We start from the raw sequence: 27,369 nt of genomic DNA on the forward strand, positions 1-27,369 counted from the left end.
GCCAAATAGCTCTACCTTTGACTCATCTGTCCAGAGCACATTGTTCCAGAAGTGCTGGTCTTTGCCTAGGTGTTCATTGGCAAACTTTAATCTTGCCCTGATGTTCTTTCTGGACAGCAAAGGCTTCCTCCTGGCACACCTCCCATGTCGATCAAATTTGTGCAGCCTCTTTCTAATGGTAGACTCGTGCACTTTGACATCAACAGTGGCAAGAACTACCTGTAGGTCCCGTGATGACATTCTGGGGTTCTTAGAGACTTCTTTCAGCATCTTGCGGTCTGCTCTCGGGCTGATCTTGCTGGGGCGGCCTGGCCTGAACAAGTTGGCAGTTGTTTGGAATCTTCTCCACTTGTAGATGATCTACCGGACAGTCGAATGATCGATTTCAAATTGTTTGGAGATCTTTTAAAATCCCTTCCCAGACTCGTAGGCATCTATAACCTTCTTTCTGAAGGCCTCAGAGAGCTCTTTTGATCTAGGCATGGTGACGCTGCACACTTCAACAACAAAGAGCAAACCAAACTAAATGTCTGAGGTTTAAATAAGACAGGTTCCTCCAAGATCCTCTCTAACGATGTTCTAATCATTTGCACCTGAGCTGGTGCACCTGATTCTAATTTTAGGTATTTGAAGTAGTGATAAATGTAGGGGTGTACTTACTTTTTCCACATGCGAAATTTGCATTTATGTTTATTTAAATTATACAATGGACTACAAAATGTAAATGTTTCATGATATTTGTTATATTGTATCACCTTTATCTATCAATATTGTTGAAATGAAGATCAAATATCTGTATGTTGAAATATGTTGAAAAAGTCAAAACTTTACATGGGGCGTACTTACTTTTTCACGTGACTGCATGTATATATATATATATATTTTTTCTTCTTTTTTTACGGGTACATGGACCCACATGTGAAAACTGCAAATGCCCACACGTGACGTGGTTATCCCTGCACATGGCGGGATCTCCCAAGAATCCTTTTTTTTTCTTCCCCCATGGATTAGCCATCGCAGCAAAGATTGGTATTTCCATCAGCGAAGCGACAGGTCTTCTATTCTAGTCATTATAAAAATAACAATGTAAATCGCAAAAGAAGAAGCATTCACAAAATACAAAAAAAAATCATAAACACAGCTATTGTGCCAAAAGTAATCAAATAATTGGAAAGCCATTCCGCAGATGACAAATCAATTAAAGAATGACATGCAAGAAGTAGATCAACATAAATTAGAGGGCATTGCTCATCATATATTTCACACCTCTCCATGTGTCCATCAAGTAACTTGGTCTATTCTCAAAAAGCCGGCATGCATGAGAATCCCTCAATGGTGCATGCTTCATTTGCACCAGAATGTTACCCCAGCGCACCATCTACAAAAAAAAAATACACAATGAAGCAAACAACTTTATACTTGCACCATCAAAATAAAACAAGCGTTACGCCTACGTCCCCCGTCGGTAAGTGATGTGAGTTGAAAAAGTGGAAGACGCAAGGCGGCCATCTTGGATTTTGACGTGGCGACCCAATTTTCAATAGCGTTCTTCCTTATGCGTAGATACACCCACACACCCGATTAGAAGTTAGTAGTTCGTTTATTTTTCAAGATATTTCGCTCACAAGGTTCAGACATATATATGGTGGCGGCCATCTTGGATTTTCACGTGGCGACCCAATTTTCAATAGCGTTTTTCCTTATGCCTAGATACACCCACACACCAGATTAGAAGTTGGTACTTCGCTTACACACGCACGCACGTACACACGCACGTACGCACGTATGCACGCACGGATGGGCGGACGCACGCACGGACGGACGCACGGACAGACACACACATGGACGGAGGGGAAAACCATAGTCCCCCTTTCGCTCCGCGGTGCGACGGGGGACAATTATGGGCATATGGGCCTCAGTGGCATTAAACAATAGATATATTACAACAAATATGGCCGAGAGAAAAGGATAATTTAATTATCTCAATTATATATCTCTGATTATGTGTTCAACAAAGCTGTCCTGTCAAATGCCCAACCCAACCCCCTTAGCCAGCCAAATACAGTGTTTAGATAGCCCATCATGATCTCACTGATCCCCATGTAATTTAACTTTTATATGTATATCCTTTCACGAATTATTTTCTTGTTTTTGATCAATTATTGTACATCCCCAATCTTTCATGGTAATATCATGGGTTACATAAGCCCTGTGATGTCACCGAGTTCCAGGCCGTGTCCTGATTGGATGGTATATTGTGTATGCAGTGCCCTCCATAAGTATTGGAACAGTGAAGTCAAATTTGTTATTATTGATATACAGAGTGTTTCAAAAAGAGTGATACAACTTTAAACGTTTATTTACAAAGAAACAGAAACTTACGTTTATTTACAAGGATTTACAAAGAGCCCAAGGTCTGAAATTGGCATTTACGCAAAATCCTTGTAATTGATGTTCTTGATGTGTTCTCCTCCGCGGTTCAGACTGGCATTGATCCTGACTCCAAAGTTCTGTCCACCTTCCCTGTAGGTCTCATGTGGCACTGCCTGAAGGTAGTCTGACACCTTCTGCTTCAGATCATCCAGTGTGGCAGGGCGGTTGACATAAACAGAGTGGTACCCAGGGCAACGAGGCGGTTTCTGAAGATCTGCTGCAGGGAAGTGATGGTGTCACCAGCTGTATGCAAGGGTGCACCATCCTGCATAAACCAGGTCATGCTGAGCTGGTTTGGGGTGACCTTTTGGACTAGATCATTATGGAACTTCTGGAGCACGGCCCGGTAGCGCACACCATTGATCGTCACCATCCTGCTGTTGTCATTCTCAAACCAGTAAGGCCCAAGCATTCCCCATCTGGCATTGAAGGTGCAGAATCATGTCGCGGTAGGCCCTTTCAGGTACCTCTCAGTGATCTCCTCAGGTGGTTCTGCCCCCCAGAAAATGTTGTTGTGGTTGTTGATTTCGTCTCATACCACAGAGCCACCACTTTTGTCTTCTGCTCCACTGTCAATGGCATAGTTGAGCGACTGAGCTAGAAATCCCAGGGAACAAATATCACGATAACACCACCAAATCCTGAAAAGGAAAACGGTATAGGTCAAAAAACAAAGAAATGGCAGGAAGTCAAAGTTGTATCAATCTTTTTGAAACACCCTGGAAACTCAATAAATTTGGATTTGAGATAAAAATATGAATCTGAGGCAAGAGTACAGAAGGTCAGATTATATTTCTTGGTATTTCTATGCATGTTTAACCATTGTGGAACTATAGCACTTTATATGTTCAGTCCCCCCATTTCAGGTAAGCATAAGTATTGGAACAAATGACTGACAGGTGTTTATTGGTGCATTCATTGTTCACAAATAAAAGAGCTGTGAATGTCTAGTCTTGGTCTTAGCCTTTGTTTTTGCCTTGGGGGCCTGTATTTGGAGTCTGTAGGCATAAGCAAACATGAAGACCAGAGAACTGTCTATGAAAGAAAAGCAAGCAATTTGTAAGCTGAAAGAACAGAATAATTCAATTAGAACCATTGCACCAAAATTGGGGCATCACAAATACAACAATTTGGAATATCTTGAAAAAGAAAGAAACCTCTCGTGTACTTAGCAATAGACGACGGCCAGGTTGGCCAAGGCAAACACCTGCAGTTGATGACAGAAAAATCATCAAAGCTGTGAAGAAAAAAATGAAACAATTGTCAGGTACATATCACCAACAACTTCCAGAGTACAAGGGTGAAAGTATCACAATCTACCGTTTCCTGAAGACTTCGAAAGATGAATTACAAAGGCTACATCGCAAGATACAAACCACTCATCAGCATCAAAATGAAAGGCCAGATTAGAATGTGCCCAGAAGTACAGAGGTGAGCCAGTCGAGTTCCGGGACAAAGTTTTATGGACAGGTGAGACCAAGATAAACCTTTATGGAAATGATGGAAAGGTGAAAATGTAGAGAAAGGAAGGAAATGCACATTATCCAAAGGATACCACCTCATCTGTGAAGCATGGTGGAGGTAGTGTCATGGCTTGTGCTTGCATAGCTGCATCTGGAACTAGCTCACTCATATTTATTGATGATGTACAGCAATTGATGATGGCAGCAGCAGAATGAATTCAGAAGAGTACAGAACATTTTATCTGCCTATGTATAAGAAAATGCCTCCAACTCATTGGGCGGCGCAAGACAATGACGTAAAATACATTGCCAATGCAACCAGGGAGTTCATCGGGAGGAAAAAGTGGAAGGTTTTAGACTGCCAAGTCAATCTCCTGATTGAAATCCAATGCGAATGCATTTAACTTGCTGAAGAGGAGACTAAAGTCAGAAACCCCCAAAACAAAATGGCTGCAGTAAAGGCTTGGCAAAGCATCTCAAAGGAAGATCCCAAGAATGTGGTGATGTCAATGGGTCACAGGCTCGATGCAGTTATTGCATGAAAGGGATATGCAACCAAATACTAACTATTATAATACTTTAACTTACTTTCAGTCTATTAATCCAATACTTATGCCTACTTAAAATGTGGGGACTAAACATAAAAAGTGCTATAGTTCTACAATGGTGAAACATATATGTATTGAAATACCAATAAATAAAAGTTGACCTTCTGTACTCTTGCCTCATTTTCATCTTTTGATCTCAAATCCAAATTTCTTGAGTATACGGCAATAATAACAAATTTGACTTCACTGTTCCAATACTTACGGAGGACACTATAATATAACAATATCTGTGTATTACCCACGTCCTCGATGCACTCTAAGTGCATCAACCCTACTGTAGCTCGCTGAATCTTGCAATGCACTGCAGTAGATAGTTACCTCCGCCACAGAAAGATGTTTTCACTCCTGTCTGTGAACAGGATATCTCAAAACGTTATGGACGAATCCGGACGAAACTTGGTGGACAGGTTGGGTAAGTGACAGGGTAGAATTGATTTGATTCTTGTGAAGATCCAGATACGGATCCGGATATGAAAATTTTTACATTTTTTCAGGGATTCTTCACCATTGAGAGATGGGGACAAAAACTATACACTGTACGTATATCATGGTATTTCAAAATGTTATGGACGAGTTAAAATTTTTCAGGGATTCTTCACCATTGAGAGATGGGGACAAAAACTATATACTGTACGTATAGCATGGTATTTCAAAATGTTATGGACGAGTTATGACAAAACTCGTTGGACGAGTTGGTTAGGTGACGAGAGCAAGCCGATTCGATTTTGGTTCAGGTCCGAATCCAGATCTGGCCTATCAGTGGGATACGAATCATAAACTGTTCAACCTGGCAGAGGTATGCGCTCCACCGAGTGCCGGTCTAGTTTCAATCATTTTATTCCAGCTTAACATTGTTTTTTTCTGTTGTTTGGTCTTCCCCCTTTATTGTTAGCGTATCTTCAGGCTATGAACAGTGGGATTTATGAGAATGGCACAGCATAGTTCACATTGTGTACATGCTGTGCGAAAAGGACAAATTGCTTACATGGTTGGTGATGGACATGAAATGCAGGACTCATGATGAAATATCATTTTTATGACAATTCCTCCCACAAAGTTTTGGGCAAGTTTATCGTCAGTTCTTTGTCAGGTTACAATGAAACCTACCTCGTTGATAAATGTACGAACTGGGTTATCTGCATCTGCTCCTCCAAGCACTACCACCACACAAATGGGACCGATCGGCCGGTAGGCACGCCCCAAAGTGGTGGGAACAATGCTACGCTGCTGGTCTATGGAAATCAATGGCTTTATCCAAGTCTCATCACAAGAGGCTGGTTGGGAAGGATTGTAAGCTATAGGATGAGATCCAGGCACAAGTGAAGTGAGTATGGTCCAGTTTTGTTCACCAACAATTGGTGTGAAGTCATGCACATTGCTCCAGTCATTGTTGAAGACATCCAGACCTGCAGCCTGTTGAAGAAGAGATCATTTGGGTTACTGCATGACTTCAGTGCATGTGAAATATACCCTAAAATGTTTTTTATTGTTCATGAATATTTCAAAGAACTGTCAAGACAATGAAAACAGTAGTTGCCTGAGTAATTTTGTCTCACACTGCAAGAAAAGCAACGTGTGCTTTACAAAGGTGTACAGCAGGTGTTAAAACTCATTTGTGATCAAAATGTTAAGCAGAGGTTACTGATTTTCACCATATTGTTGCGAATATGGAATTTGGCCTCCATATCCGCTTGTAAATATTCCCCTATTTCCCCAATACTCCCCAACTATCCCCAATCCCCCATTCCCAAGTCCCATTGTCTGTAAACAACACTCTGTAGAACCGACCTTCCCCTTTTTCCCCCATTAAATGTCGTGCCCAGGTCCACCGCATCTCACGTAGACAACTTTCGGACATCTTGCTAGTTATTCTTAGTCTATGTCAGTTAAGGACTCGTTTCCATTAATTCTGACTCTTCGTTGCACCAGAATGTGATTATATGGCACCAGTAGTGAGTTTAGGACCTTCCCTTACCTCCTCCCATCTTCTTCCCCAAACAACAACAACAACAACAACTACAGCAACAACAACAACTACAACAATGGCGCGCGGGGGGAGTGTGCGTCCTCACACCGGCTCGGTTAGCCGCCATGACCATGCGCTCCACGGGGTTACCACGAAGGGGCTCCCTGTCAGCCCCTCGTCAAGGGTGGAGCCGGTAACCCCCCCGCACGCACCCAATGAGAAGCAACGAGCCGATTCCATCGGGGGCGGAGCTAACGAGCCGAGGGCGTGTCACTCCCCGCCGGATATACGCGGCCACGTACCGGACGTGACGTCAGATGCGCCCCCAGCTTGAGACGACAAGACGCCACCTCGAGCGCTGTGAAACCTCCCGCATCTCTGGACCGGACCGGGTCGATTCTGCCCTGAGCCCAGGTGCACCTGGAGCCATCGCTACCCGCCTTTCCTTGCCATCAATCCCCGTGTGAGTCAGCCTTTTGTCCCGTTTATCTGTCGTCTGTTGGGGTTAATATAAGTGTGTCTAAGTGCCTGTCTTTCTATGATGTCCCTCTTGTAGTTGTAATCTAACCTTCCGCCTTAATATAATCTCCTCCGGAGGTCTTGAGAACCGTATCCCTGGTGTCGTGTCATTTTAATCCCAGCCGTGTGTCTTTTCCTTCATTGACCTAGCGTAGCGCGACTAGTCAACGTTCGAGCATAATCGGGTAAACTGTGCAGACGTGGTCATACCAAACCGCTCGGTAAACTAACATCCACCACCGCGTCTGTAACAATTGGTGTCGAGGAGTGGAATTCGGACCCGGGACTAAATTTATTAGGCCCAAATTTGTAGTAGAATCGATTCGGAGCGCGTTTCCCGCGCGAAATTATAACGGCGAAATTTGATTTTGTTATACGGAAATAAAAACCCGAATTTTGAAAGTCGCGCTATGGCAGACCAAGACAGCTGGGGTCCGGTAGTGGAGAGTGAGGCAGGGTCGGTCCAGGACCAAATTGAGGGACGTGAGGAGAGCGAAGCAGCGAGGGTAGCAGACGCACAAAATGGCGCCTCGCTGGTCACCGCGCCCGCGACCGTGGCAGCGCCCCTGGTGGATCCGAATCTTTTTATGTTGCAAATGAGGGCCCTTATGGAACAAATGGGTGAGCAATTGGGAGACCAAATTAGAGGTTTGAAAAGCAGTATGGGGGTAATGAGGGACGAAGCGAGGGGTACTGGTGAGAAGGTAGACAAAAATTTTGAGGGGTTAGACAATGGGATAAAAGAGGTGAGAAATGGGTTAATGGGGGTAGAAAACAGAATGGCCGCTCAAGAGAATCAAATGGAAGGGATGCAAAAGGGGTTAGAGGGGGTAGAAAATAGAATGGCTGCCCAGGAGAATCAGATAGAGGGAGTGAAAAATGGGTTAGAGGGGTTAGAAAACAGGATGGAAGGCAAATTGAGGGACATGAGGGACCAAGCGGAAAGGGAAGTTAAACAAATGGGGCAGCAGATAGAGGGGGTCAGAATGGGGGTAGAAACCAAACTGGATGCTCACAAGGAGGAAATGGAGCAGATGAGGGTGGCATCTGGGCAGGAGATGCAAGTGATGGGAGAGGAGATCAGAAGAGGAGTGAGTGAGGAGGTCGGAGGAGTGCGCGAGGAGGTGAGGCACTGTAAGGAGCACATGGAGAAGGAGGTGAGAAAGGGGACTGTAAAGTTACAAGGGGGCATAGAGGACCTGACGCAGGAGGTGGAACAGCTGACGGAGGGACAAAAAGAACTAACGGACCAGGTAAAGAAGAACACAGCGGTAATAGGAGGGTTAAAAGCGACACAAAATGACCTAAAAAACGACTTGGTAGCGACGAAGAGGGAATGTCAGATGGTACGTGAGGGACTGACAACGAGGTTGGACGAGGTGATAGAGGTAATGGAGACGAAGGACCGGCAGGTGAGGACGCACATGGAAACGGTCAAGGTAGCCTTAGAGGATGAGCTTGAGGAGACGTACCGGGGAATAAAAGAGGTGAAGCAGAAATTAGAAGAAGTGGAAGAAGGGGTGAGCGAAATTAAGAAGCGACGGAGAGGGGATAAGAAAGAGATAAAAGAGGAGATAAAAGAATTGGTCCAAAGTCTGTGTTTGGATCGTGATGATGTGCTCATTAACCGGATGAGGGATTCGCAGGTGATGGAGGAGAAGCGAAGAGGAAGAGGACCCGGTGTAAGTGGTGACCAATATGGTCGTGCGTATGATGCGCCAGGGGATTTAATAAGCTTGGGGGTCCAGATGGACCCGGGTGTTCGTGAGAGGCCATTGGTGAAGTGTGCGACAGGTCTGGTGTGCGAAAGAGGAGGTGTGCGAGAAAGTCCGACTCTGGGGTGTGTGAGGAAAAAGTGCGTGCCAAGGAGTGAGGGTGCTGGCGAGAGTGAGTCGGTCGTAGCGCATGTGCGAGGGAGCACATGGGAGCGAGTAGTGAGGAGTGTTACGGAGGGTGTAAAGGGAGAATGCACGCCTGTGGTGAGTGTTACAGAGGATGTAACGGGAGAGGGTGTGCGAGAAAGGTGTGTGACAGACAGGTGCATGGGGAAAGAGTGCGCTGCCAAAAGTAAGGAAGAGTGTACACCTGTGGTGAGTGTTACAGAGGGTGTAACGGGAGAGTGTGCGCGAGAAAGGTGTGTGACGGACAGGTGCATGAGGAAGGAGTGCGCTGTCAAGAGTAAGGGTGAGTGCGCTGTCAAGAATGGAGGTGAGAGTAGTGAGAGTGACAAGGAGAGTGAGTTGGTTGTGACAGGTGAGCGAGGATGTACACCTGGGATGGAAGGATGCACACCTGGAATGGTAGAGCGTGAGTGGGAATGCACGCTGGAGTTGGTGGTGAGGCACGTGGTTGGGTGTGCGAATGAGGGCACACCTGTGATTGTCACAGAGGAGGTGACAGAGGAGGGGGCGCGAAGAGGTGTGTTGGTGAGGTGTGCGACCAACGAATGTGTGCCAAAGTGTTCGGTGGTCAGGTGTGTGACCAAGGCTGTGAGTGGAATGAGGGTACCTGGGTGTGTAAGGAAAGGTATGAGCAAGCAAGGGGTAGCATATGCATGTAAGAATCCAGGTGAAGCATCGACGGTAACCAGGTTAGAGGTTAGGTCGACTTTTAGCCGAAGCGGGCCCTCGGTGCGTGCCGGGCCTCGCTTTGAACGGCCGCGTCCAGGCTCCACTAGGTGGAGCGGGCAGCTGGATAGGAAGGGTCGTCATGGCGACCACGTTTTGTGGAGACGTGCCGGCAGGTCGAGATCGGGACATTGGATGGCTCCACGCCGAGGTGGTGCGTGGGATCTCGGCCCGGGTAAGCCCCCGTCCCTGCCCCGAATGCCGGACGCATCCAGCCGCCGGCACAAAACAACCAGCATTCATTGCTCGGCTTTACGAAGCCGGGCTTTGGACAGGAATTGGCGCACCGAGAGGCATTAGTGAGGAGACTGGGTGATGAGGTTAGTGTTTTGGCCCCAAAATTAGAGAAAAACAAAATTTGATGATTGGCAAAGGATTGGCAGTAGTGATTGGCAGATGATGGGCAGTGATTGGCAAATTTTTGATTTGTTGAAATTTGATGTGCAAAATTGGTAGTGAGCGATGGGCCCGGTGGGTAAGGCTGGCATCCCTGCCACCCTTCCCAAGTGGGGGGCAAAGGAGCAATAGCTTATGGGGTGTATGGCAGTGAAAACTAGCCCGGGTGGGTTAGGTTATATTGATAGGGCCCTAGAAGATGACATTAGGTGACGTTAAGGTTAGTTAGTGACTGATACCTGTAGTGGGGACGCAGGTAGATTAGTGTGGATGATAATGACGTGGAAGCGCAATAGTTTAAAGGGACGACTGGGAAGCGCAAGTTTCAGAAGGGAGTAGTTAGCTGAGATGATGCCGTGTGTGTGAGAATTGGACAGGTGTGATTGCACAGGTGTGCAACTGGACAGGTGTGTGGAGCAGTGTGTGAGTAATGAGTGTTGTGGATCAGCGCGAATGCGCTTGGGGAGAGAAGGGTGCAGGTGGCACCAGGTGTGAGAGCACAGGTGTGCAAGTACAGGTGTGTGGAGAGAGTTGGAGTAAGTGGTACGGAGTGGTGTGCATGGTGCGAAGGTGTGAATGGGGGAAGAGTGGACCCCCATCACGGATACCCGGGGCGGGTAGTGTAAGTGTTAGGTAGAGGGTACAGGTAAATTGTGGTTGGATATTGGCATCTGTGGTGCGGGTTGCAGAATGGTGTTGTGAATGGGTGCATTAGTGTCGTGGAAATGGCTGGGCGTGTAGCCTGTTAGTGTGTGTAGTTGGTTGGGCACTCCACCACTGTGAGGATGTCGGCCAGGTGAGGCCGCAGGTGGGCTCTGGGAGCCGGTAGTTGTGAGTGGGTGCCTGAGGATCCCGGGTGTGGATCGGGCAGCCCAGTGCCAGAGAGGGCACCGAGTGGGGAGAGCGCCAGAGGGCCTTCCCCAGGTAGTTAGGTTAGGGTAAGGAGCAGGTAAGCTTGGAGGCAACTGCAGTGGTGGAGGTGTGCAGGTGGGTAGACCCACTGGGAGAGGTACACGCCACAGCCCAGAAATTGTACGAGGGCACCGGGAGATGAATCGGGGGAGTGAGACCCCAAATTGAAAAGCACCACAGTCTGGCCAATGGGAATTGGTTTTTAGAACCCATAGTGTAAGAGGGCCAATGGTTTGGCCGGAGAAAGACCCCGGGTAGTGTAAAGTTGTTAAGGTCATTTAGGAAATAGTTAGGATTGATGAACCTGTCGCACCATACGCAGCCACTTACCTGTGGTGATGATGATGACTCCACACCTGTGTTTTCTTTGTTCTGTGTGCAGGAAATGAGAATTGCTGTGAGGATTTGTGAGACGCATCACGACGTGGATGAGACATTGGGGTGATTCCATCTCTCCCTCCCTAGGAGGGACTGATGATGAATTGGTCATGGCAAATTTTGATGTTGAGTTGGAGATGGCAAATTTTGATGAGAGTTGAAAATGGCAAATTTGATTGGTTAGGAGGGAGAGAAGACGAATTTGGTTTATGGGAGGAACGGGGAAGACAGTAGGGATGTTTGTTGATTTGTAAAGTAGATGTTTATGGGTAGTGTTGTGTTGTGTGGATACAGTAAGGGGTAAGGGAGGGGCCATGTAGGTTACCTGGTGGGGGGGGGGGGGCGTACGATAGGAACGTACCTGTCTCACCTGGTTCCCATGTGCCCCCAGTGTGCATCATCTTATATTGCGTGCACTTTTGCGCCCTTACCACCTTACTCACTTGTCTTCTTCTTTTGTCTCCCACCTCCGAGGATCTGGCTTTGGGGTAGAGAGAGAGGAGAGAGAGGTGCTGGCTTCGCAGTTGTGGGCCTGCACTTTCGCTGTTTGCTGCCTGGATCGATACACCATATGGACCGCAATGTTTGTGGCCACCCACCATGGACCGCGGTTCTTATGCGGCCAAGCACCACCCGTGGATGGACCTATGGGTCAACGTGGCACCTATGCCATACAAGGTGAACCACTTATAGTTGGCCCCCTGACGGCCACAATACAGAAATGGACGCGGTCGGCGCCTTTCTTGATTTTTTAAAGAAGTAAGAAGGCCAAGTGCACCACATGAAGGCAAGAACAGCGGCAGAACATCGGCCGGCTGCGACACCACCGGTGATTTATAGACACTTTATTGGTGCACCGGATGGTGCTGACTGTACATGATGGGGTGGTGCTTTTCGTGCTGGGAAAGGGTGCTCTGCACGTTATTAAAGGCCGTAGGCCACAGAGCACTCGTGGGTTGGTGTATCGATGCTGGCATGCGTGCGCTCTCTATGCACAACATCTGCATGTGTCCCTCCAAAAACAGGTCCTGGATCGTAGTGTAAATATCAGCGTAGTCTTGTAAATAATGCTCCCTACCGGCTGTATGTTTAGTTTGCGAATTCTTTCCGGATTCGGTTATCCTGTGGGTGTGTTTCTGTGAGGAGAAGGGTGCAACGTCGCAGGGGGACATATTTACTCATTTGTGAATATCTGTAAAACTGTCGCACTCAGGGTAGAGTTAATAGTAGAGGGAACTACATCTGAGTGCCACACTAAAATAGGTAAAAATTTATCGGGTCGGGACGCCCCGAGGGTAGAGAAGGGTGCAATGTTGCGAATATGGAATTTGGCCTCCATATCCGCTTGTAAATATTCCCCTATTTCCCCAATACTCCCCAACTATCCCCAATCCCCCATTCCCAAGTCCCATTGTCTGTAAACAACACTCTGTAGAACCGACCTTCCCCTTTTTCCCCCATTAAATGTCGTGCCCAGGTCCACCGCATCTCACGTAGACAACTTTCGGACATCTTGCTAGTTATTCTTAGTCTATGTCAGTTAAGGACTCGTTTCCATTCATTCTGACTCTTCGTTGCACCAGAATGTGATTATATGGCACCAGTAGTGAGTTTAGGACCTTCCCTTACCTCCTCCCATCTTCTTCCCCAAACAACAACAACAACAACAACTACAGCAACAACAACAACTACAACAACGGCGCGCGGGGGGAGTGTGCGTCCTCACACCGGCTCGGTTAGCCGCCATGACCATGCGCTCCACGGGGTTACCACGAAGGGGCTCCCTGTCAGCCCCTCGTCAAGGGTGGAGCCGGTAACCCCCCCGCACGCACCCAATGAGAAGCAACGAGCCGATTCCATCTGGGGCGGAGCTAACGAGCCGAGGGCGTGTCACTCCCCGCCGGATATACGCGGCCACGTACCGGACGTGACGTCAGATGCGCCCCCAGCTTGAGACGACAAGACGCCACCTCGAGCGCTGTGAAACCTCCCGCATCTCTGGACCGGACCGGGTCGATTCTGCCCTGAGCCCAGGTGCACCTGGAGCCATCGCTACCCGCCTTTCCTTGCCATCAATCCCCGTGTGAGTCAGCCTTTTGTCCCGTTTATCTGTCGTCTGTTGGGGTTAATATAAGTGTGTCTAAGTGCCTGTCTTTCTATGATGTCCCTCTTGTAGTTGTAATCTAACCTTCCGCCTTAATATAATCTCCTCCGGAGGTCTTGAGAACCGTATCCCTGGTGTCGTGTCATTTTAATCCCAGCCGTGTGTCTTTTCCTTCATTGACCTAGCGTAGCGCGACTAGTCAACGTTCGAGCATAATCGGGTAAACTGTGCAGACGTGGTCATACCAAACCGCTCGGTAAACTAACATCCACCACCGCGTCTGTAACAATATAATGGTTATTGAGTGTGAGAGGATCAAACTACTTTTGTAACAGTGGACATGCTCAAGTCAACTATGGTCACCACCCTGGATAACTCCAGACGGGTTTGGCAAGTCGTCCTAGGAAATTTCTTACTGGCTCCTTCCAAATTTCCAGTTTTCCGTCATAGAGGTTACTCCTGTATTCGTCTTGTCCACCCCATGGGTTCTCCTCTACCCCTCATTCCTCCCAACACCCCTTATTTATCCAAGTCTCTCTCCATTATATTTTTGGGGATTTGAGAATCCTGTCTTTGTAAATATGACCCTCTAGTAAATAGTTCTTGTAAATACCTCCATTTGTGGTAAAGGTCAAAGGTCGTCCCCTTAGCTAGTCCATGTACAAGCACGTAGCCAATCATAGAACCTCTCTATAGTTATTTCTTTATTATGTGTATTAGTTAAGGCTCTGTTTTTCACTAGTTGACATTGCATTGCACCAAATGAAATAAGGTAGAATCCCCTTTCAATTGCCACCAAAACGCAATTGCCGGCAGCGTTCGCTGCCCTTTGGCTGGGGCTCGCTCGAATCGCCCCAAAACCTCCATTAGGCACGTGGTCAAGCCTCGGAGATGATTGAGGGAGGCAGATGAGCGAGGGACCGCAGATGAGTGAGGAGGACGCACTGAGCAGTTCATTCGAGGAGGAGCTGAGCGTTGAGGAGGAGCTGAGAGTTGAGGAGGAGTTGAGCGTTGACGCGCAGTTTCGATCCGCTGCTGCGAAGCAACGCTGCCGTGGGAACCAGATTGCGGTGGCGTCGGTGGCCATCGATTTCCAGCCCGACGTCCCGTGCGGGATCAAGCTCCAGCCAGCGTCCAGCTGAACCTTCCTCCCCTTCCAGCCATTCGTTCCTGCCTTCATTCCAATTCGTGTAAGTCTGACTGTCGTCTGTTTGTCTGTGTTGTCTGGGGCTTAAGTTAAGCCTGTATAGATAAGCTAGAATTGCACTGTCTTCTTCTTCTTCAAGTTATTTTCGTATCTTTCCTTCTCCCTTGGTTTCTTTGATTGTGTACATAATTCGTAATAAATTCCTGTTCTTCCTACCTTTGTCTTCTTTCCTTCACATCCGTTCGTCTTTGTGATTTCCCCCATTGAGTACCTGTGGCACGATTTGGCTGACGCATATGAATCGGGTTTAGTCCTTGTTAAATGGCTCGAACCGCGGGCTGCTAAAAACCGCTCGGCAAATAACATCTTGTCCGGGGTTCGAGCGGAGTTACCCCCCTTGCCTTGTGGAGCGGGGTAGCTTCAGGATCGGAGACAGCCAGTGCAAATAGAAGGGGGATTAACCTCCCCCCACCCCCGCTAAGGGGAGCGCCGTACTCCGTTTCCGTAACAATATTCTTCAACCCTTCCCAGTCCCTTCTTCCCTTCTTTCTTTCTGTCTGTCTCTTTCTCTTTCTCTTTCTCTTTCTCTTTCTCTTTCTCTCTCTCTCTCTCTCTCTCTCTCTCTCTCTCTCTCTCTCTCTCTCTCTCTCATGTCGTTCTGTTGCATCCTGAAGAAATCCTTCTAGGCTCCGGGCCAGGTATGGTCCATCTGCACCCCCCCCCACAACTCTCCGACCCTGGGTTTTTCTGAACCATTGGGGTGTCCTGGGGTGGAAATCAACTGGTAACAGTAAATAAACTTGGACTCACTACCCATTTGGTACCTATATTGGATGGTACCCTCAAAACAGCATATTTTTAAATCCGCGTTGCGCCATATTCGACACACGTGTTCTTTTGGTATTTGTGCCTGCTAATATTAACTCAGAATAAAAAGTTATATACCAAAAGAAAGCTGTTCATCTACTGATCATCATAGAATATTGACACATTACTTATAATGGTACCTTAATGGTCATAACTAGTGCTGAATAGCAGTACCCCACTTTAACGTAACATAATTCGGTATCGACCGTACTATTTCATCTTACACACATAATATGAACACATTACACCTGATATGCTTACATATATATTTTATTGGCTTTCTCCTGTATATCAGCTTTAATTTGATACCAGATACATCCCCATAGCTTCAATTCTCTTTTTTATACAGCGTGTCAAAGATACTACCGGTATGGGGTGATATTGTAGGCGATGCTGCATTTGTCAATTTACAAATGCTGCCACGTATATCATGTACATATATGTTGGACACATGACAAAATCTATGTATTGTTAATATGTGTTACTTAATATATTGTTGTATTGATGTATCACTGTAGTTTATTGCAGGAATTTTGACGAAAATGGCATGCAGATCCTTCCATGTTTGTATCCTGCGTAAATTGAGATCATCAGATTGTACAATTATGTTATTTAAGTGTCTCTTACAGCGACAGAACGAGTCAATTAGTTAAGTTAAACACCTTTTTTTACATAGTTAAGTATGCAATATAAGATATTTTTTATAACTAAGATGCAATTTATAATAATTATTCAGCTTGGTACTTACCAATATTTTGATGTGTTTTGCAGGTGAAGTAACAACGCTAATATGGAACATCCGGCGCGAGCGAAACGTACACGTGAGAGTGAACAACCACCCATTGTGTGCATAACTCATGTAAAGGGACTGAGCTATGGAGAGTTGCACTTGTTATCTGGACTCAAAAATTCTGAGAAGAAATTGGCCAAGCTGCAGGAGGTCAAAGAAAGACGCCTTGCACAACCCCCACAGTCTCCGCATATGATGAAGGACACATGTGATTTGGTCCCTGAATCTCTGGCCGAACACCATGGTTTCCACTGGGAGTGTTACAAGCGTTTCACGATGAACTTAGACAGACTGAACCCTCCTACTGCAGGTACATCTGAAACAACTGGTGCCACAACTCAGCGGATGGCCCGTACTAGTTCTGGTGACAAGATCATATTTAAGCCAGACTGTATCTTCTGTTCTTCGGAAAGTCGTAAAAAAGTGAAAGTGCATGGCAGTTGGACTACCCAGGGGATGAGCCAGTTCGAGTATGAAGGCTGGAAGCCGGTACTGGAGATGGCTGAAATGAAGCAAGATGAAACGCTCTTAATGAGGATCCGAGGCCATGATCTTTTTGCCTCTGAGGAAAAGTTCCACAAAACTTGCCGTATGAAATATATGCAAAAGCCAGAGAAATGGCGCAGTACTGACGAAGAGGCACAGCACCATCAAGGAGAATTAGAAGAAGCCCACAGACAGGCATTCGATGTGGTATGTGATGCCATTGAAAGGGATGTGTTAATGGCCAAGAAGATAATGAAACTATCCGACCTGAGGCAAATGTATGTCATTAACCTGCAAACCAGCAAATATGCGAATCCTGACTACCGAGCCAGCAAACTAAAACTGAAGCTTGAAAACCACGAGCCTTTCAGGGAGAGACTATCATTCTGTGATCTGGGAAAGTCCTACATAATTCATAAATATGAGTTTGTTCGAGTGAAGAGCCCAGACTCGGATGTATTCTTCATCTTACTGCACTACGCCGCATCGATAAACGACATAAAGATACTGTTTGACACAGGCACAGGAAACAAGCAGAGGCTAATAAACGTCAGTAAACTCGCAGCAGACTTCGGCCAAGAGAAGAGTACTGCTCTTATGGCACTTCACGCCTACAGCGGTTGTGACAGCACTAGCGCTTTCCGAGGGATTGGAAAAATCAAACCTGTTAAAACGCTGCTTCGTCTGCCGCAATACATCCCTATTCTCAACAAGCTTGGAGATACGTGGGATGTGCCAGAAGAGCTGAACAATCAACTAGACAGCTTCACATGTGCCATGTATGGAAGAGGAAAGGTATCACACGTTGATGATCTGCGACTCCTGAGAATAAATGAGCTATGTGCCAAGGAGAATCGTCACCTACCCTCAGGCAATGTAGACATGGCCAATATTCCACCATGTATGAGGAGCCTCACACAGCACATCCGAAGGGTCAACCACCAAGTGGGAATTTGGAAGAGAGCTCACGTTCCTCGACCAAGGATTCCCAAAGCAAGTCCAGGCCATGGCTGGGAAGAGGAGAAAGGCTGCCTGGATCCTCTCTGGTATGATGGAGACATGCTTCCGCGTGAGCTGGCTGATATAGCTCAGGTCATGTCAGACGACGATGAGAGTGATGATGAATCAGGTGATGAAACACCTGATGATATGGATCGTGTTTTGTACAGTGATACCGATGAAAGTGACAGTGACGATGACTGATCATGATGGACATATGCCATTCGTGCAAGCAAGCCAACTTGACTGCACTCATGCAGTGTTTGACTTTTGTTGATAATTAACAAAATGCAATTGTTTGTTTGTGTTCTTTTGAGAGTGGATACTTGTATTATATGATATAATGTGGTTAACTGAGTGTACGACATACATATGTAATTGTAGGGATAAAACTGACTGTTAATATTATTATGATATCTGTTGTTGAGCAATAATGTTTGGTTTATCATCAAAATATTCGATACTAAAAATTTTTTCAATGGGATGTTAAAATTTAGTTTCAAATAAGAAATATTTTTACTTTTACAGTAAATATTCGAGCATTACATTGTTACTGTTCTGTGGAAGGTGTTTGACCCAGTGTATGAATATTAATATGATGATATTAAAAACTACTGTGATTAATAAACAAGTTTTTCTTGTTTAATATGTTAATAAGATGGCAGTATGATTATGATATTCGATTATGAATGACATTTATAAGTGTAATAGGCAGTTCTTTTGAATATAGACAAAGACTGTTACCGAGATTATATGATTCATGGTTCCCGCGAAACAGGTAGTATCTTTGACACGCTGTATAAAAAAGAGAATTGAAGCTATGGGGATGTATCTGGTATCAAATTAAAGCTGATATACAGGAGAAAGCCAATAAAATATATATGTAAGCATATCAGGTGTAATGTGTTCATATTATGTGTGTAAGATGAAATAGTACGGTCGATACCGAATTATGTTACGTTAAAGTGGGGTACTGCTATTCAGCACTAGTTATGACCATTAAGGTACCATTATAAGTAATGTGTCAATATTCTATGATGATCAGTAGATGAACAGCTTTCTTTTGGTATATAACTTTTTATTCTGAGTTAATATTAGCAGGCACAAATACCAAAAGAACACGTGTGTCGAATATGGCGCAACGCGGATTTAAAAATATGCTGTTTTGAGGGTACCATCCAATATAGGTACCAAATGGGTAGTGAGTCCAAGTTTATTTACTGTTACCAGTTGATTTCCACCCCAGGACACCCCAATGGTTCAGAAAAACCCAGGGTCGGAGAGTTGTGGGGGGGGTGCAGATGGACCATACCTGGCCCGGAGCCTATTCCTTTTCTCCAACAGCCTCATCTCAGATCACCAATTTGGTTTCAGACCAGGTAACTCCACCTTGGACATGCTCTTTCTACTCGCCCAATAATGGATGGAGGCCCTCAATATCAGACATGAGATCAGGGCCGTCTCTGGCCAGAACATATAACAATGCGATCTGTTTTATGTTCGAGCTCTTCCACGAGCCTTGACCTTGGATAGAAAAAAGGGTGGTGTGTTGGTGGTGATGGTGAGGTGCATATAAATAAAATGAATTATTCAAGGGGATATGCCAGTAATGGAAATGGTTGTGTATATCAATAAATAATTTAAAATAGCATGTTTGTCATGAGATTGTAAAGCGTATATAAATAAATAATGTTTCCGAAAAGCGTATACAATCCTCTGCTATTCTCTCCTGTGAAACCTTTTATTTATTGCGAAAATTCTGAAATAAAATCACGTGTCCCATTACTTTTGGCTCTGATCCCAAAAGCATAAGACATGCCTCATGCCCAGTTATTATTGCATTCATGTGCTAACTATGAAAAAAAAATGCTTCATTTTCAAGTAGAGGTTCTTGGCGGAAACACAGATGGACTGACAGCTCCCAAAATATAAACCCCCAGCCAGGCCGACACTCGGGGGTTGGGGTTGTGGTGGAGGGTCGGGGGGTGGGAGGGGAGGATTAATAAGTGGTTGTGAATTAATAACCCTACATATTTGCTTACTGTCTCAATTTTTTGGCAATAGTGCACATATTTAAAATATTACTAAATACAAGATGTACAATCATCACAGTGAGTGACAAACATTGTTGAGGATTTAATAGATGCCACCAATGACAGCCATTGAAAGATGAATCCACATACCCACTGAATGCCATCAACTCAAATGATGCTTGGTTTTAATGATGAAATACTATTTATGAGAATACCAAGAGCTTTGTGAGAAGACTAAAAGAAAGCAAAGACGATATCAGAAACCACAGTCTAAAGAATAATGTGCAATGACAACATGCGATTGCAGAAGCTTAGGTAAAGAACTCGTCTTGGATATGTGTTTCTGCTTTACAACCTTTTCCAATTCTGGATGTGTCACCATCATCCAGCCCAATCCCTCAGTACAAATCCTTACCTGAAACTGAGATGCAAGCTCTGGGTAGTAGCACTGATAGCACGCAAACTTTATGCCCGCGCAGGCCTCGATGATGGGTTGCGACGCGCAGTAAAGGAGCACAAGCAGTTTACTGCAGTCACGGGCACGGAACTGCTGGCAGGCCACGAGCACCTGCATCGAGCAATAGAGAGCGGTGACCTTTTTCGTATTGGAGTTAATACACCTATGAAAATGTTGCAGAAGTTCGACTGAACTCGGTGTGATGAAGGGATAAAGAAGGACGGGGCAGTGGGAGGGCAAAGCTCTTGAGGGAAATGTGATAGAACAGAAAAGTGATTCAAAGATGTTTGAGGTGCGAATTAGATATGCATACTGTGCAGTCTTTGCAGTTACGTAGAAACACGCTGCCGCTCACTGGACCTAGCGTTATGCGGCATTTTGTGCAATCGTCCACGGAAACGGCCGCAGAATGGTCGAGCACAACGATGTCCGAATCACAGCATGCCTGCACGCAAAAGGGACGGCCATGCAGGACGCCAGGCCTGTGTGTTTTGCTTTGCCCGGTCAGTCCCTGCACGATGAGATCTGAGATGTCCTCCTGGAAAAAGGGAAATGCATGAGAGAACATGAGCATGAGAGTGAAGCGAATAATAAATAAACAAAAATGAAGATTGGCATTCGTTGTGTGAAAACCATGTATGAAGTTAGCATTACGAGGGCATTTTGCAAGATCATCTATACAAGTTATTTGAATAGTTTTCTTCAATGCAATGTTACGGCACATGGAAATGAAATCAAACAGTCATTTTCCAGGCTGCAGAGTATTCTTGACAAATAAGTGAAATTTAAATTCAAAGGTTGGAAAGAAATCGAGGCAGCAATTTGAATACAGTGAGAATTTCACTGTATGATACAGTGTATGATACAGTTTGATACAGTGAGAATTTTTTTTCTCACAATAATACGATTTCCCTTGGGAGGAATTTTGACGCAGGAGAATGCCATTAGGCCTATCAAAGCCTGTGCTATTATTACCAAGTTAAAGTTGTTTGTCTGTGCTCTATCCTTTTAAATATTGAATGTTAGGCAAGGAAGCAGCATGGACCCTTTTTTAAATTTTGGTAAAAACTCTAAACGGTCTAACCATTGCATCACTGAGGCTCTTGTTTCATTCAATGTTACAATAAAGTACCAATGAATTAAACAGAACGAGAAACATTAAACAAGAGAGTTTTGAGTATGCAAATTCTAAACTCGCAAAATATTGTTACAGACGTGGCTTGGATGTTATTTACCGAGCGGTTTTATGGTATGACCACGTCTGCACAAGTTACCCGATTGTGCCCGAACGTTGACTAGTCGCGCGATGCTGGCTCAATAAGAAAAAGAAGACACCCGGCTGGATTACAATAACACAATACGACACCAATGTTTCAATTCTCAAGACCTCCGGAGGAGATTATATTCGTACGTAAAGGTCAGATTACAGGGGCTAGAGGTATAATCACAGAAAGACAGGCACTTAGACACACTCTTATATTAACCCCGGACAGACGACAGACAAACGGGACAACGGCTGACTCACACGGGGGTTGATGACAGGAAAGCGGGTATCGATGGCTCCAGGTCCTCCTGGGCTCGGGGCAAGGTACAGTACGGTCCGGTCCGGTCCAAAGATGCGGGGAGGTATCGTCGCGCTGGGGGTGGCGGTGGCTTCTCTCTCCAAGCTGAGGCGCATCTCACGTCACATCCGGCGCGGGGCCGCGTATATCCGGCGGGGAGTGACACGCCCTCGGCTCGTTAGCTCCGCCCCAGATGGAATCGGCACGTTGCTTCTCATTGGGTGCGTGGGGGGGTTACTGGCTCCGCCCCTGACGAGGAGCTGACAGCCAGCCCCTTCGGGGTAACGCCGTGGAGCGCATGGTCATGGCGGGTAACCGAGCCGGTGTGAGGACGCACACTCCCCGCCCCTCTGTTGTTGTAGTCGTAGTTGTAGTTGTAATTGTTGTTGTAGTTGTTGTTATTGTTGTTGTTTGGGGAAGAAGATGGGAGGAGGTATGGGAAAGGTCCTAAACTCACTACTGATGCCATATAATCACATTCTGGTGCAACGAAGAGTCATAATTAATGGAAACGAGGCCTTAACTGACATAGATTAAGAATAACTAGGAAGATGTCCGAAAGTTGTCTACGTGTGGTGCGGTGGACCTGGGCACGACATTTAATGGGGGAATAAGGGGAAGGTCGGCTCTACTGATTGTTATTTACATGCAATGGGACTAGGGAATGGGGGATTGGGGAAAGTTGGGGAGTATTGGAGAAAATAGGGGAATATTTACAAGCGGATATGGAGGCCAAATTCCATATTCGCAACATTGCACCCTTCTCTACCCTCGGGGCGTCCCGACCCGATAAATTTTTACCTACTTTAGTGTGGCACGCAATGTAGTTCCCTCTACTATTAACTCTACCCTGAGTGCGACAGTTTTACAGATATTCACGAATGAGTAAATATGTCCCCCTGCGACGTTGCACCCTTCTCCTCACAGAAACACACCCACAGGATAACCGAATCCGGAAAGAATTCTCAAACTAAACATACAGCCGGTAGGGAGCATTATTTACAAGATTACGCTGATATCTACACTACGATCCAGGACCTGTTTTTGGAGGAACACATGCAGATGTTATGCATAGAGAGAGCGCACTTGCCAGCATCGATACACCAACCCACGAGTGCTCTGTGGCCGACGGCCTTTAATAACGTGCAGAGCACCCTTCCCGAGCATCAAAAGCACCACCCCACCACCAATCGGTGCAGTCACCATTGTTCATTGGAATAAAAATAAATTCGACAACCCCTAACCCTGCAGGTGTCTCTTGCTCTTCTTGTGGTGCACTTGGTGGTGTTAATTAACAGTGGTTCACCTTTATGGCATAGGTGCCACGTTGACCCATAGGTCCATCCCCGGGTGGTGCTTGGCCGCAAACGAACTGCGGTCCATTGTGGGTGGCCACAAACATTGCGGTCCATATGGTGTATCGATCCCGGCAGCAAACAGCGAAAGTGCAGGCCCACAACTGCGCAGCCAGCACCCCTCTCTCCTCTCTCTCTACCCCAAAGCCAGATCCTCGGAGGTGGGAGACAAAAGAAGAAACAAGTGAGTAAGGTGGTAAGGGCGCAAAAGTGCACGCAATGTAAGGTGATGCACACTGGGGGCACATGGGAACCAGGTGAGACAGGTACGTTCCTATCGTACGCCCCCCCCCCCCCCACCAGGTAACCTACATGGCCCCTCCCTTACCCCTTACTGTATCCACAAAACACAACACTACCCATAAACATCTACTTTACAAATCAACAAACATCCCTACTGTCTTCCCCGTTCCTCCCATAAACCAAATTCGTCTTCTCTCCCTCCTAACCAATCAAATTTGCCATTTTCAACTCTCATCAAAATTTGCCATCTTCAACTCAACATCAAAATTTGCCATTACCAATTCATCATCAGTCCCTCCTAGGGAGGGAGAGATGGAATCACCCCAATGTCTCATCCACGTCGTGATGCGTCTCACAAATCCTCACAGCAATCTCATTTCCTGCACAAAACAAAGAAAACACAGGTGTGGAGTCATCATCATCACCACAGGTAAGTGGCTGCGTATGGTGCGACAGGTTCATCAATCCTAACTATCGCCTAAATGACTTTAACAACTTTACACTACCCGGGGTCTTTCTCCGGCCAAACCATTGGCCCTCTTACACTATGGGTTCTAAAAACCAATTCCCATTGGCCAAACTGTGGTGCTCTTCAATTTGGGGTCTCACTCCCCCGATTCATCTCCCGGTGCCCTCGTACAATTTCTGGGCTGCGATGTGTACCTCTCCCAGTGGGTCTACCCACCTGCACACCTCCACCACTGCAGTTGCCTCCGAGCTTACCTGCTCCTTACCCTAACCTAACTACCAGGGGAAGGCCCTCTGGCTCTCTCCCCACTCCGTGCCCTCTCTGGCACTGGGCTGCCCGATCCACACCCGGGATCCTCAGGCACCCACTCACAACTACCGGCTCCCAGAGCCCACCTGCGGCCTCACCTGGCCGACATCCTCACAGTGGTGGAGTGCCCAACCAACTACACACACTAACAGGCTACACGCCCAGCCATTTCCACAACACTAATGCACCCATTCACAACACCATTCTGCAACCGCACCACAAATGCCAATATCCAACCACAATTTACCTGCACCCTCTACCTAACACTTACACTACCCGCCCCGGGTACTCGTGAAAGGGGTCCACTCTTCCCCCATCCACACCTTCGCACCATGCACACCACTCCGTACCACTTACTCCAACTCTCTCCACACACCTGTATTTGCACACCTGTGCTCTCACACCTGGTGCCACCTGCACCCTTCTCTCCCCAAGCGCATTCGCGCTGATCCACAACACTCACTACTCATACACTGCTCCACACACCTGTCCAGTTGCACACCTGTGCAATCACACCTGTTCAATTCTCACACACACAGCATCATCTCAGCTAACTACTCCCTTCTGAAACTTGCGCTTCCCAGTCGTCCCTTTAAACTATTGCGCTCCCACGTCATTATCATCCACACTAATCTACCTGCGTCCCTACTACAGGTATCAGTCACTAACTAAACTTAACGTTACCTAATGTCATCTTCTAGATCCCTACACACAATATCCTAACCCACCCGGGCTAGTTTTCACTGCCATACACCCCATAAGCTATTGCTCCTTTGCCCCACCCATGGGAAGGATGGTGGATTTGCCATCCCACCACATCGGGGGTCTCTCACTACCAATTTTGCACATCAAATTTCAATAAATCAAAAATTTGCCAATCACTGCCCATCATCTGCCAATCACTACTGCCAATCCCTTGCCAATCATCAAATTTTGCTTTTCTCTAATTTTGGGTCCAAAACACTAACCTCATCACCCAGTCTACTCACTAATACCTCTCGGTGCGCCAATCCCTGTCCAAAGCCCGGCTTCGTAAAGCCAAGCAATGGATGCTGGTTGTTTTGTGCCAGCGGCTGGATGCGTCCGGCACTCGGTGCAGGGAAGGAGGTTTACCCGGGCCGAGATCCCACGCACCATCTCGGCACGGAGCCATCCCATGGCTCGATCTCGGCCTGCCGGAATGCCTCACCAAAAAGTGGTCGCCATGACGACTCTTTCTATCGGGCCGCCCGCTCCGCCTAGTGGAGCACAGACGCGGCCGTTCAAAGCGAGGCCCAGCACGCACCGAGGGCCCGATTCGGCTATAAGTCGTTCTAAACTCTATCCCGTCTAACGTCGATGCTTCACCTGGACGCTCACACCCCGCAGCCCGTTCCTTGCTCACACATCCAGCTGTGCCCATGCTCCTCGTACCTTTCCTTACACACCCAGGTACACCCATTCCACTCACAGCCTTGGTCACACACCTGACCACCGAACACTTTGGCACACATTCGTTGGTCGCACACCTCACCAATACACCGCTTCGCGCCCTCTCCTCGGTCACCTCCTCTGTGACAATCACAGGTGTGCCCTCATTCGCACACCCAACCATGTGCCTCACCACCAACTCCAGCGTGCATTCCCACTCACGCTCTACCATTCCAGGTGTGCATCCTTCCATCCCAGGTGTACATCCTCGCTCACCTGTCACAACCAACTCACGCTCCGTGCCACTCAAACTACTCTCACCTCCACTCTTGACAGCGCACTCACCCTTACTCTTGACAGCGCACTCTTTCCTCATGCACCTGTCCGTCACACACCTTTCTCGCGCACACTCTCCCGTTACACCCTCTGTAACACTCACCACAGGTGGACACTCTTCCTTACTTCTGACAGCGCACTCTTTCCTCATGCACCTGTCCGTCACACACCTTTCTCGCGCACACTCCTGCGCACACTCTCCCGTCACACCCTCTGTAACACTCACCACAGCACGCTTCCATGTGCTCCCTCGCACACGCGCTACGACCGACTCACTCTCGCCAGCACACTCACTCCTTGGCACGCACTTTTTCCTCACACACCCCAGAGTCGGACTTTCTTGCACACCTCCTTTTTCGCACACCAGACCTGTCGCACACTTCACCAACGGCCTCTCACGAACACCCGGGTCCATCTCGACCCCCAAGCTTCTTAAATCACCTGGCGCATCATACGCACGACCATATTGGTCACCACTTACACCGGGTCCTCTTCCTCTTCGCTTCTCCTCCATCACCTGCGAATCCCTCATCCGGTTAATGAGCACATCATCACGATCCAAACACAGACTTTGGACCAATTCTTTTACTTCCTCCTTTATCTCTTTCTTATCCTCTCTCCGTCGCTTCTTAATTTCGCTCACCCCTTCTTCCACTTCTTCTAGTTTCTGCTTCACCTCTTTCATTCCCCGGTACGTCTCCTCAAGCTCATCCTCTAAGGCTACCTTGACCGTTTCCAGGTGCGTCCTCACCTGCCGGTCCTTCGTCTCCATTACCTCTATCACCTCGTCCAACCTCGTTGTCAGTCCCTCACGTACCATCTGACATTCCCTCTTTGTCGCTATCAAGTCGTTTTTTATGTCGTTTTGTGTCGCTTTTAAACCTCCTAATACCGCAGTGTTCCTTTGAACCTGCTCCACTAACTCCGTTTGTCCCACCGTCAGCTGCTCCACCTCCTGCGTCAGGTCCTCTATGCCCCCTTGTAACTTTACAGTCCCCTTTCTCACCTCCTTCTCCATGTGCTCCTTACAGTGCCTCACCTCCTCGCGCACTCCTCCGACCTCCTCACTCACTCCTCTTCTGATCTCCTCTCCCATCACTTGCATCTCCTGCCCAGATGCCACCCTCATCTGCTCCATTTCCTCCCTGTGAGCATCCAGTTTGGTTTCTACCCCCATTCTGACCCCCTCTATCTGCTGCTCCATTTGTTTAACTTCCCTTTCCGCTTGGTCCCTCATGTCCCTCAATTTGCCTTCCATACTGTTTTCTAACCCCTCTAACCCATTTTTCACTCCCTCTATCTGATTCTCCTGGGCAGCCATTCTATTTTCTACCCCCATTAACCCATGTTTCACCTCTTTTATCCCGTTGTCTAACCCCTCAAAATTATTGTCTAACTTCCCAATTTTCTTGTCTAACTCCTCAAAATTATTGTCTAACTTCTCACCGGTACCCCTCATTTGGCCCTCTAATCGCCCACTATCAACCCTCATTTGCTCAC

The 27,369-nt window shown here is 46.9% G+C and overlaps 1 protein-coding gene across 1 annotated transcript in view; it reads right to left on the reverse strand.

Annotated features, from left to right (window-relative positions):
- The window catches only part of RP2 (RP2 activator of ARL3 GTPase), a 43,562-nt gene that overhangs the window by 10,403 nt on the left and 5,790 nt on the right, over nucleotides 1-27,369 (reverse strand). The window contains exons 2-5 of the mRNA XM_068116273.2: nucleotides 20,499-20,723; nucleotides 20,144-20,296; nucleotides 5,612-5,917; nucleotides 1,267-1,378 (exon numbers count right to left, since the gene is read on the reverse strand). Coding sequence (XP_067972374.2) covers nucleotides 1,267-1,378; nucleotides 5,612-5,917; nucleotides 20,144-20,296; nucleotides 20,499-20,723 — 796 coding nt within the window. The remainder of the gene's footprint in view (nucleotides 1-1,266; nucleotides 1,379-5,611; nucleotides 5,918-20,143; nucleotides 20,297-20,498; nucleotides 20,724-27,369) is intronic.

This window comes from Myxine glutinosa, chromosome 1 (assembly GCF_964187855.1).
Source record: "Myxine glutinosa chromosome 1, kmMyxGlut1.1, whole genome shotgun sequence".
NCBI lineage: Eukaryota > Metazoa > Chordata > Myxini > Myxiniformes > Myxinidae > Myxine > Myxine glutinosa.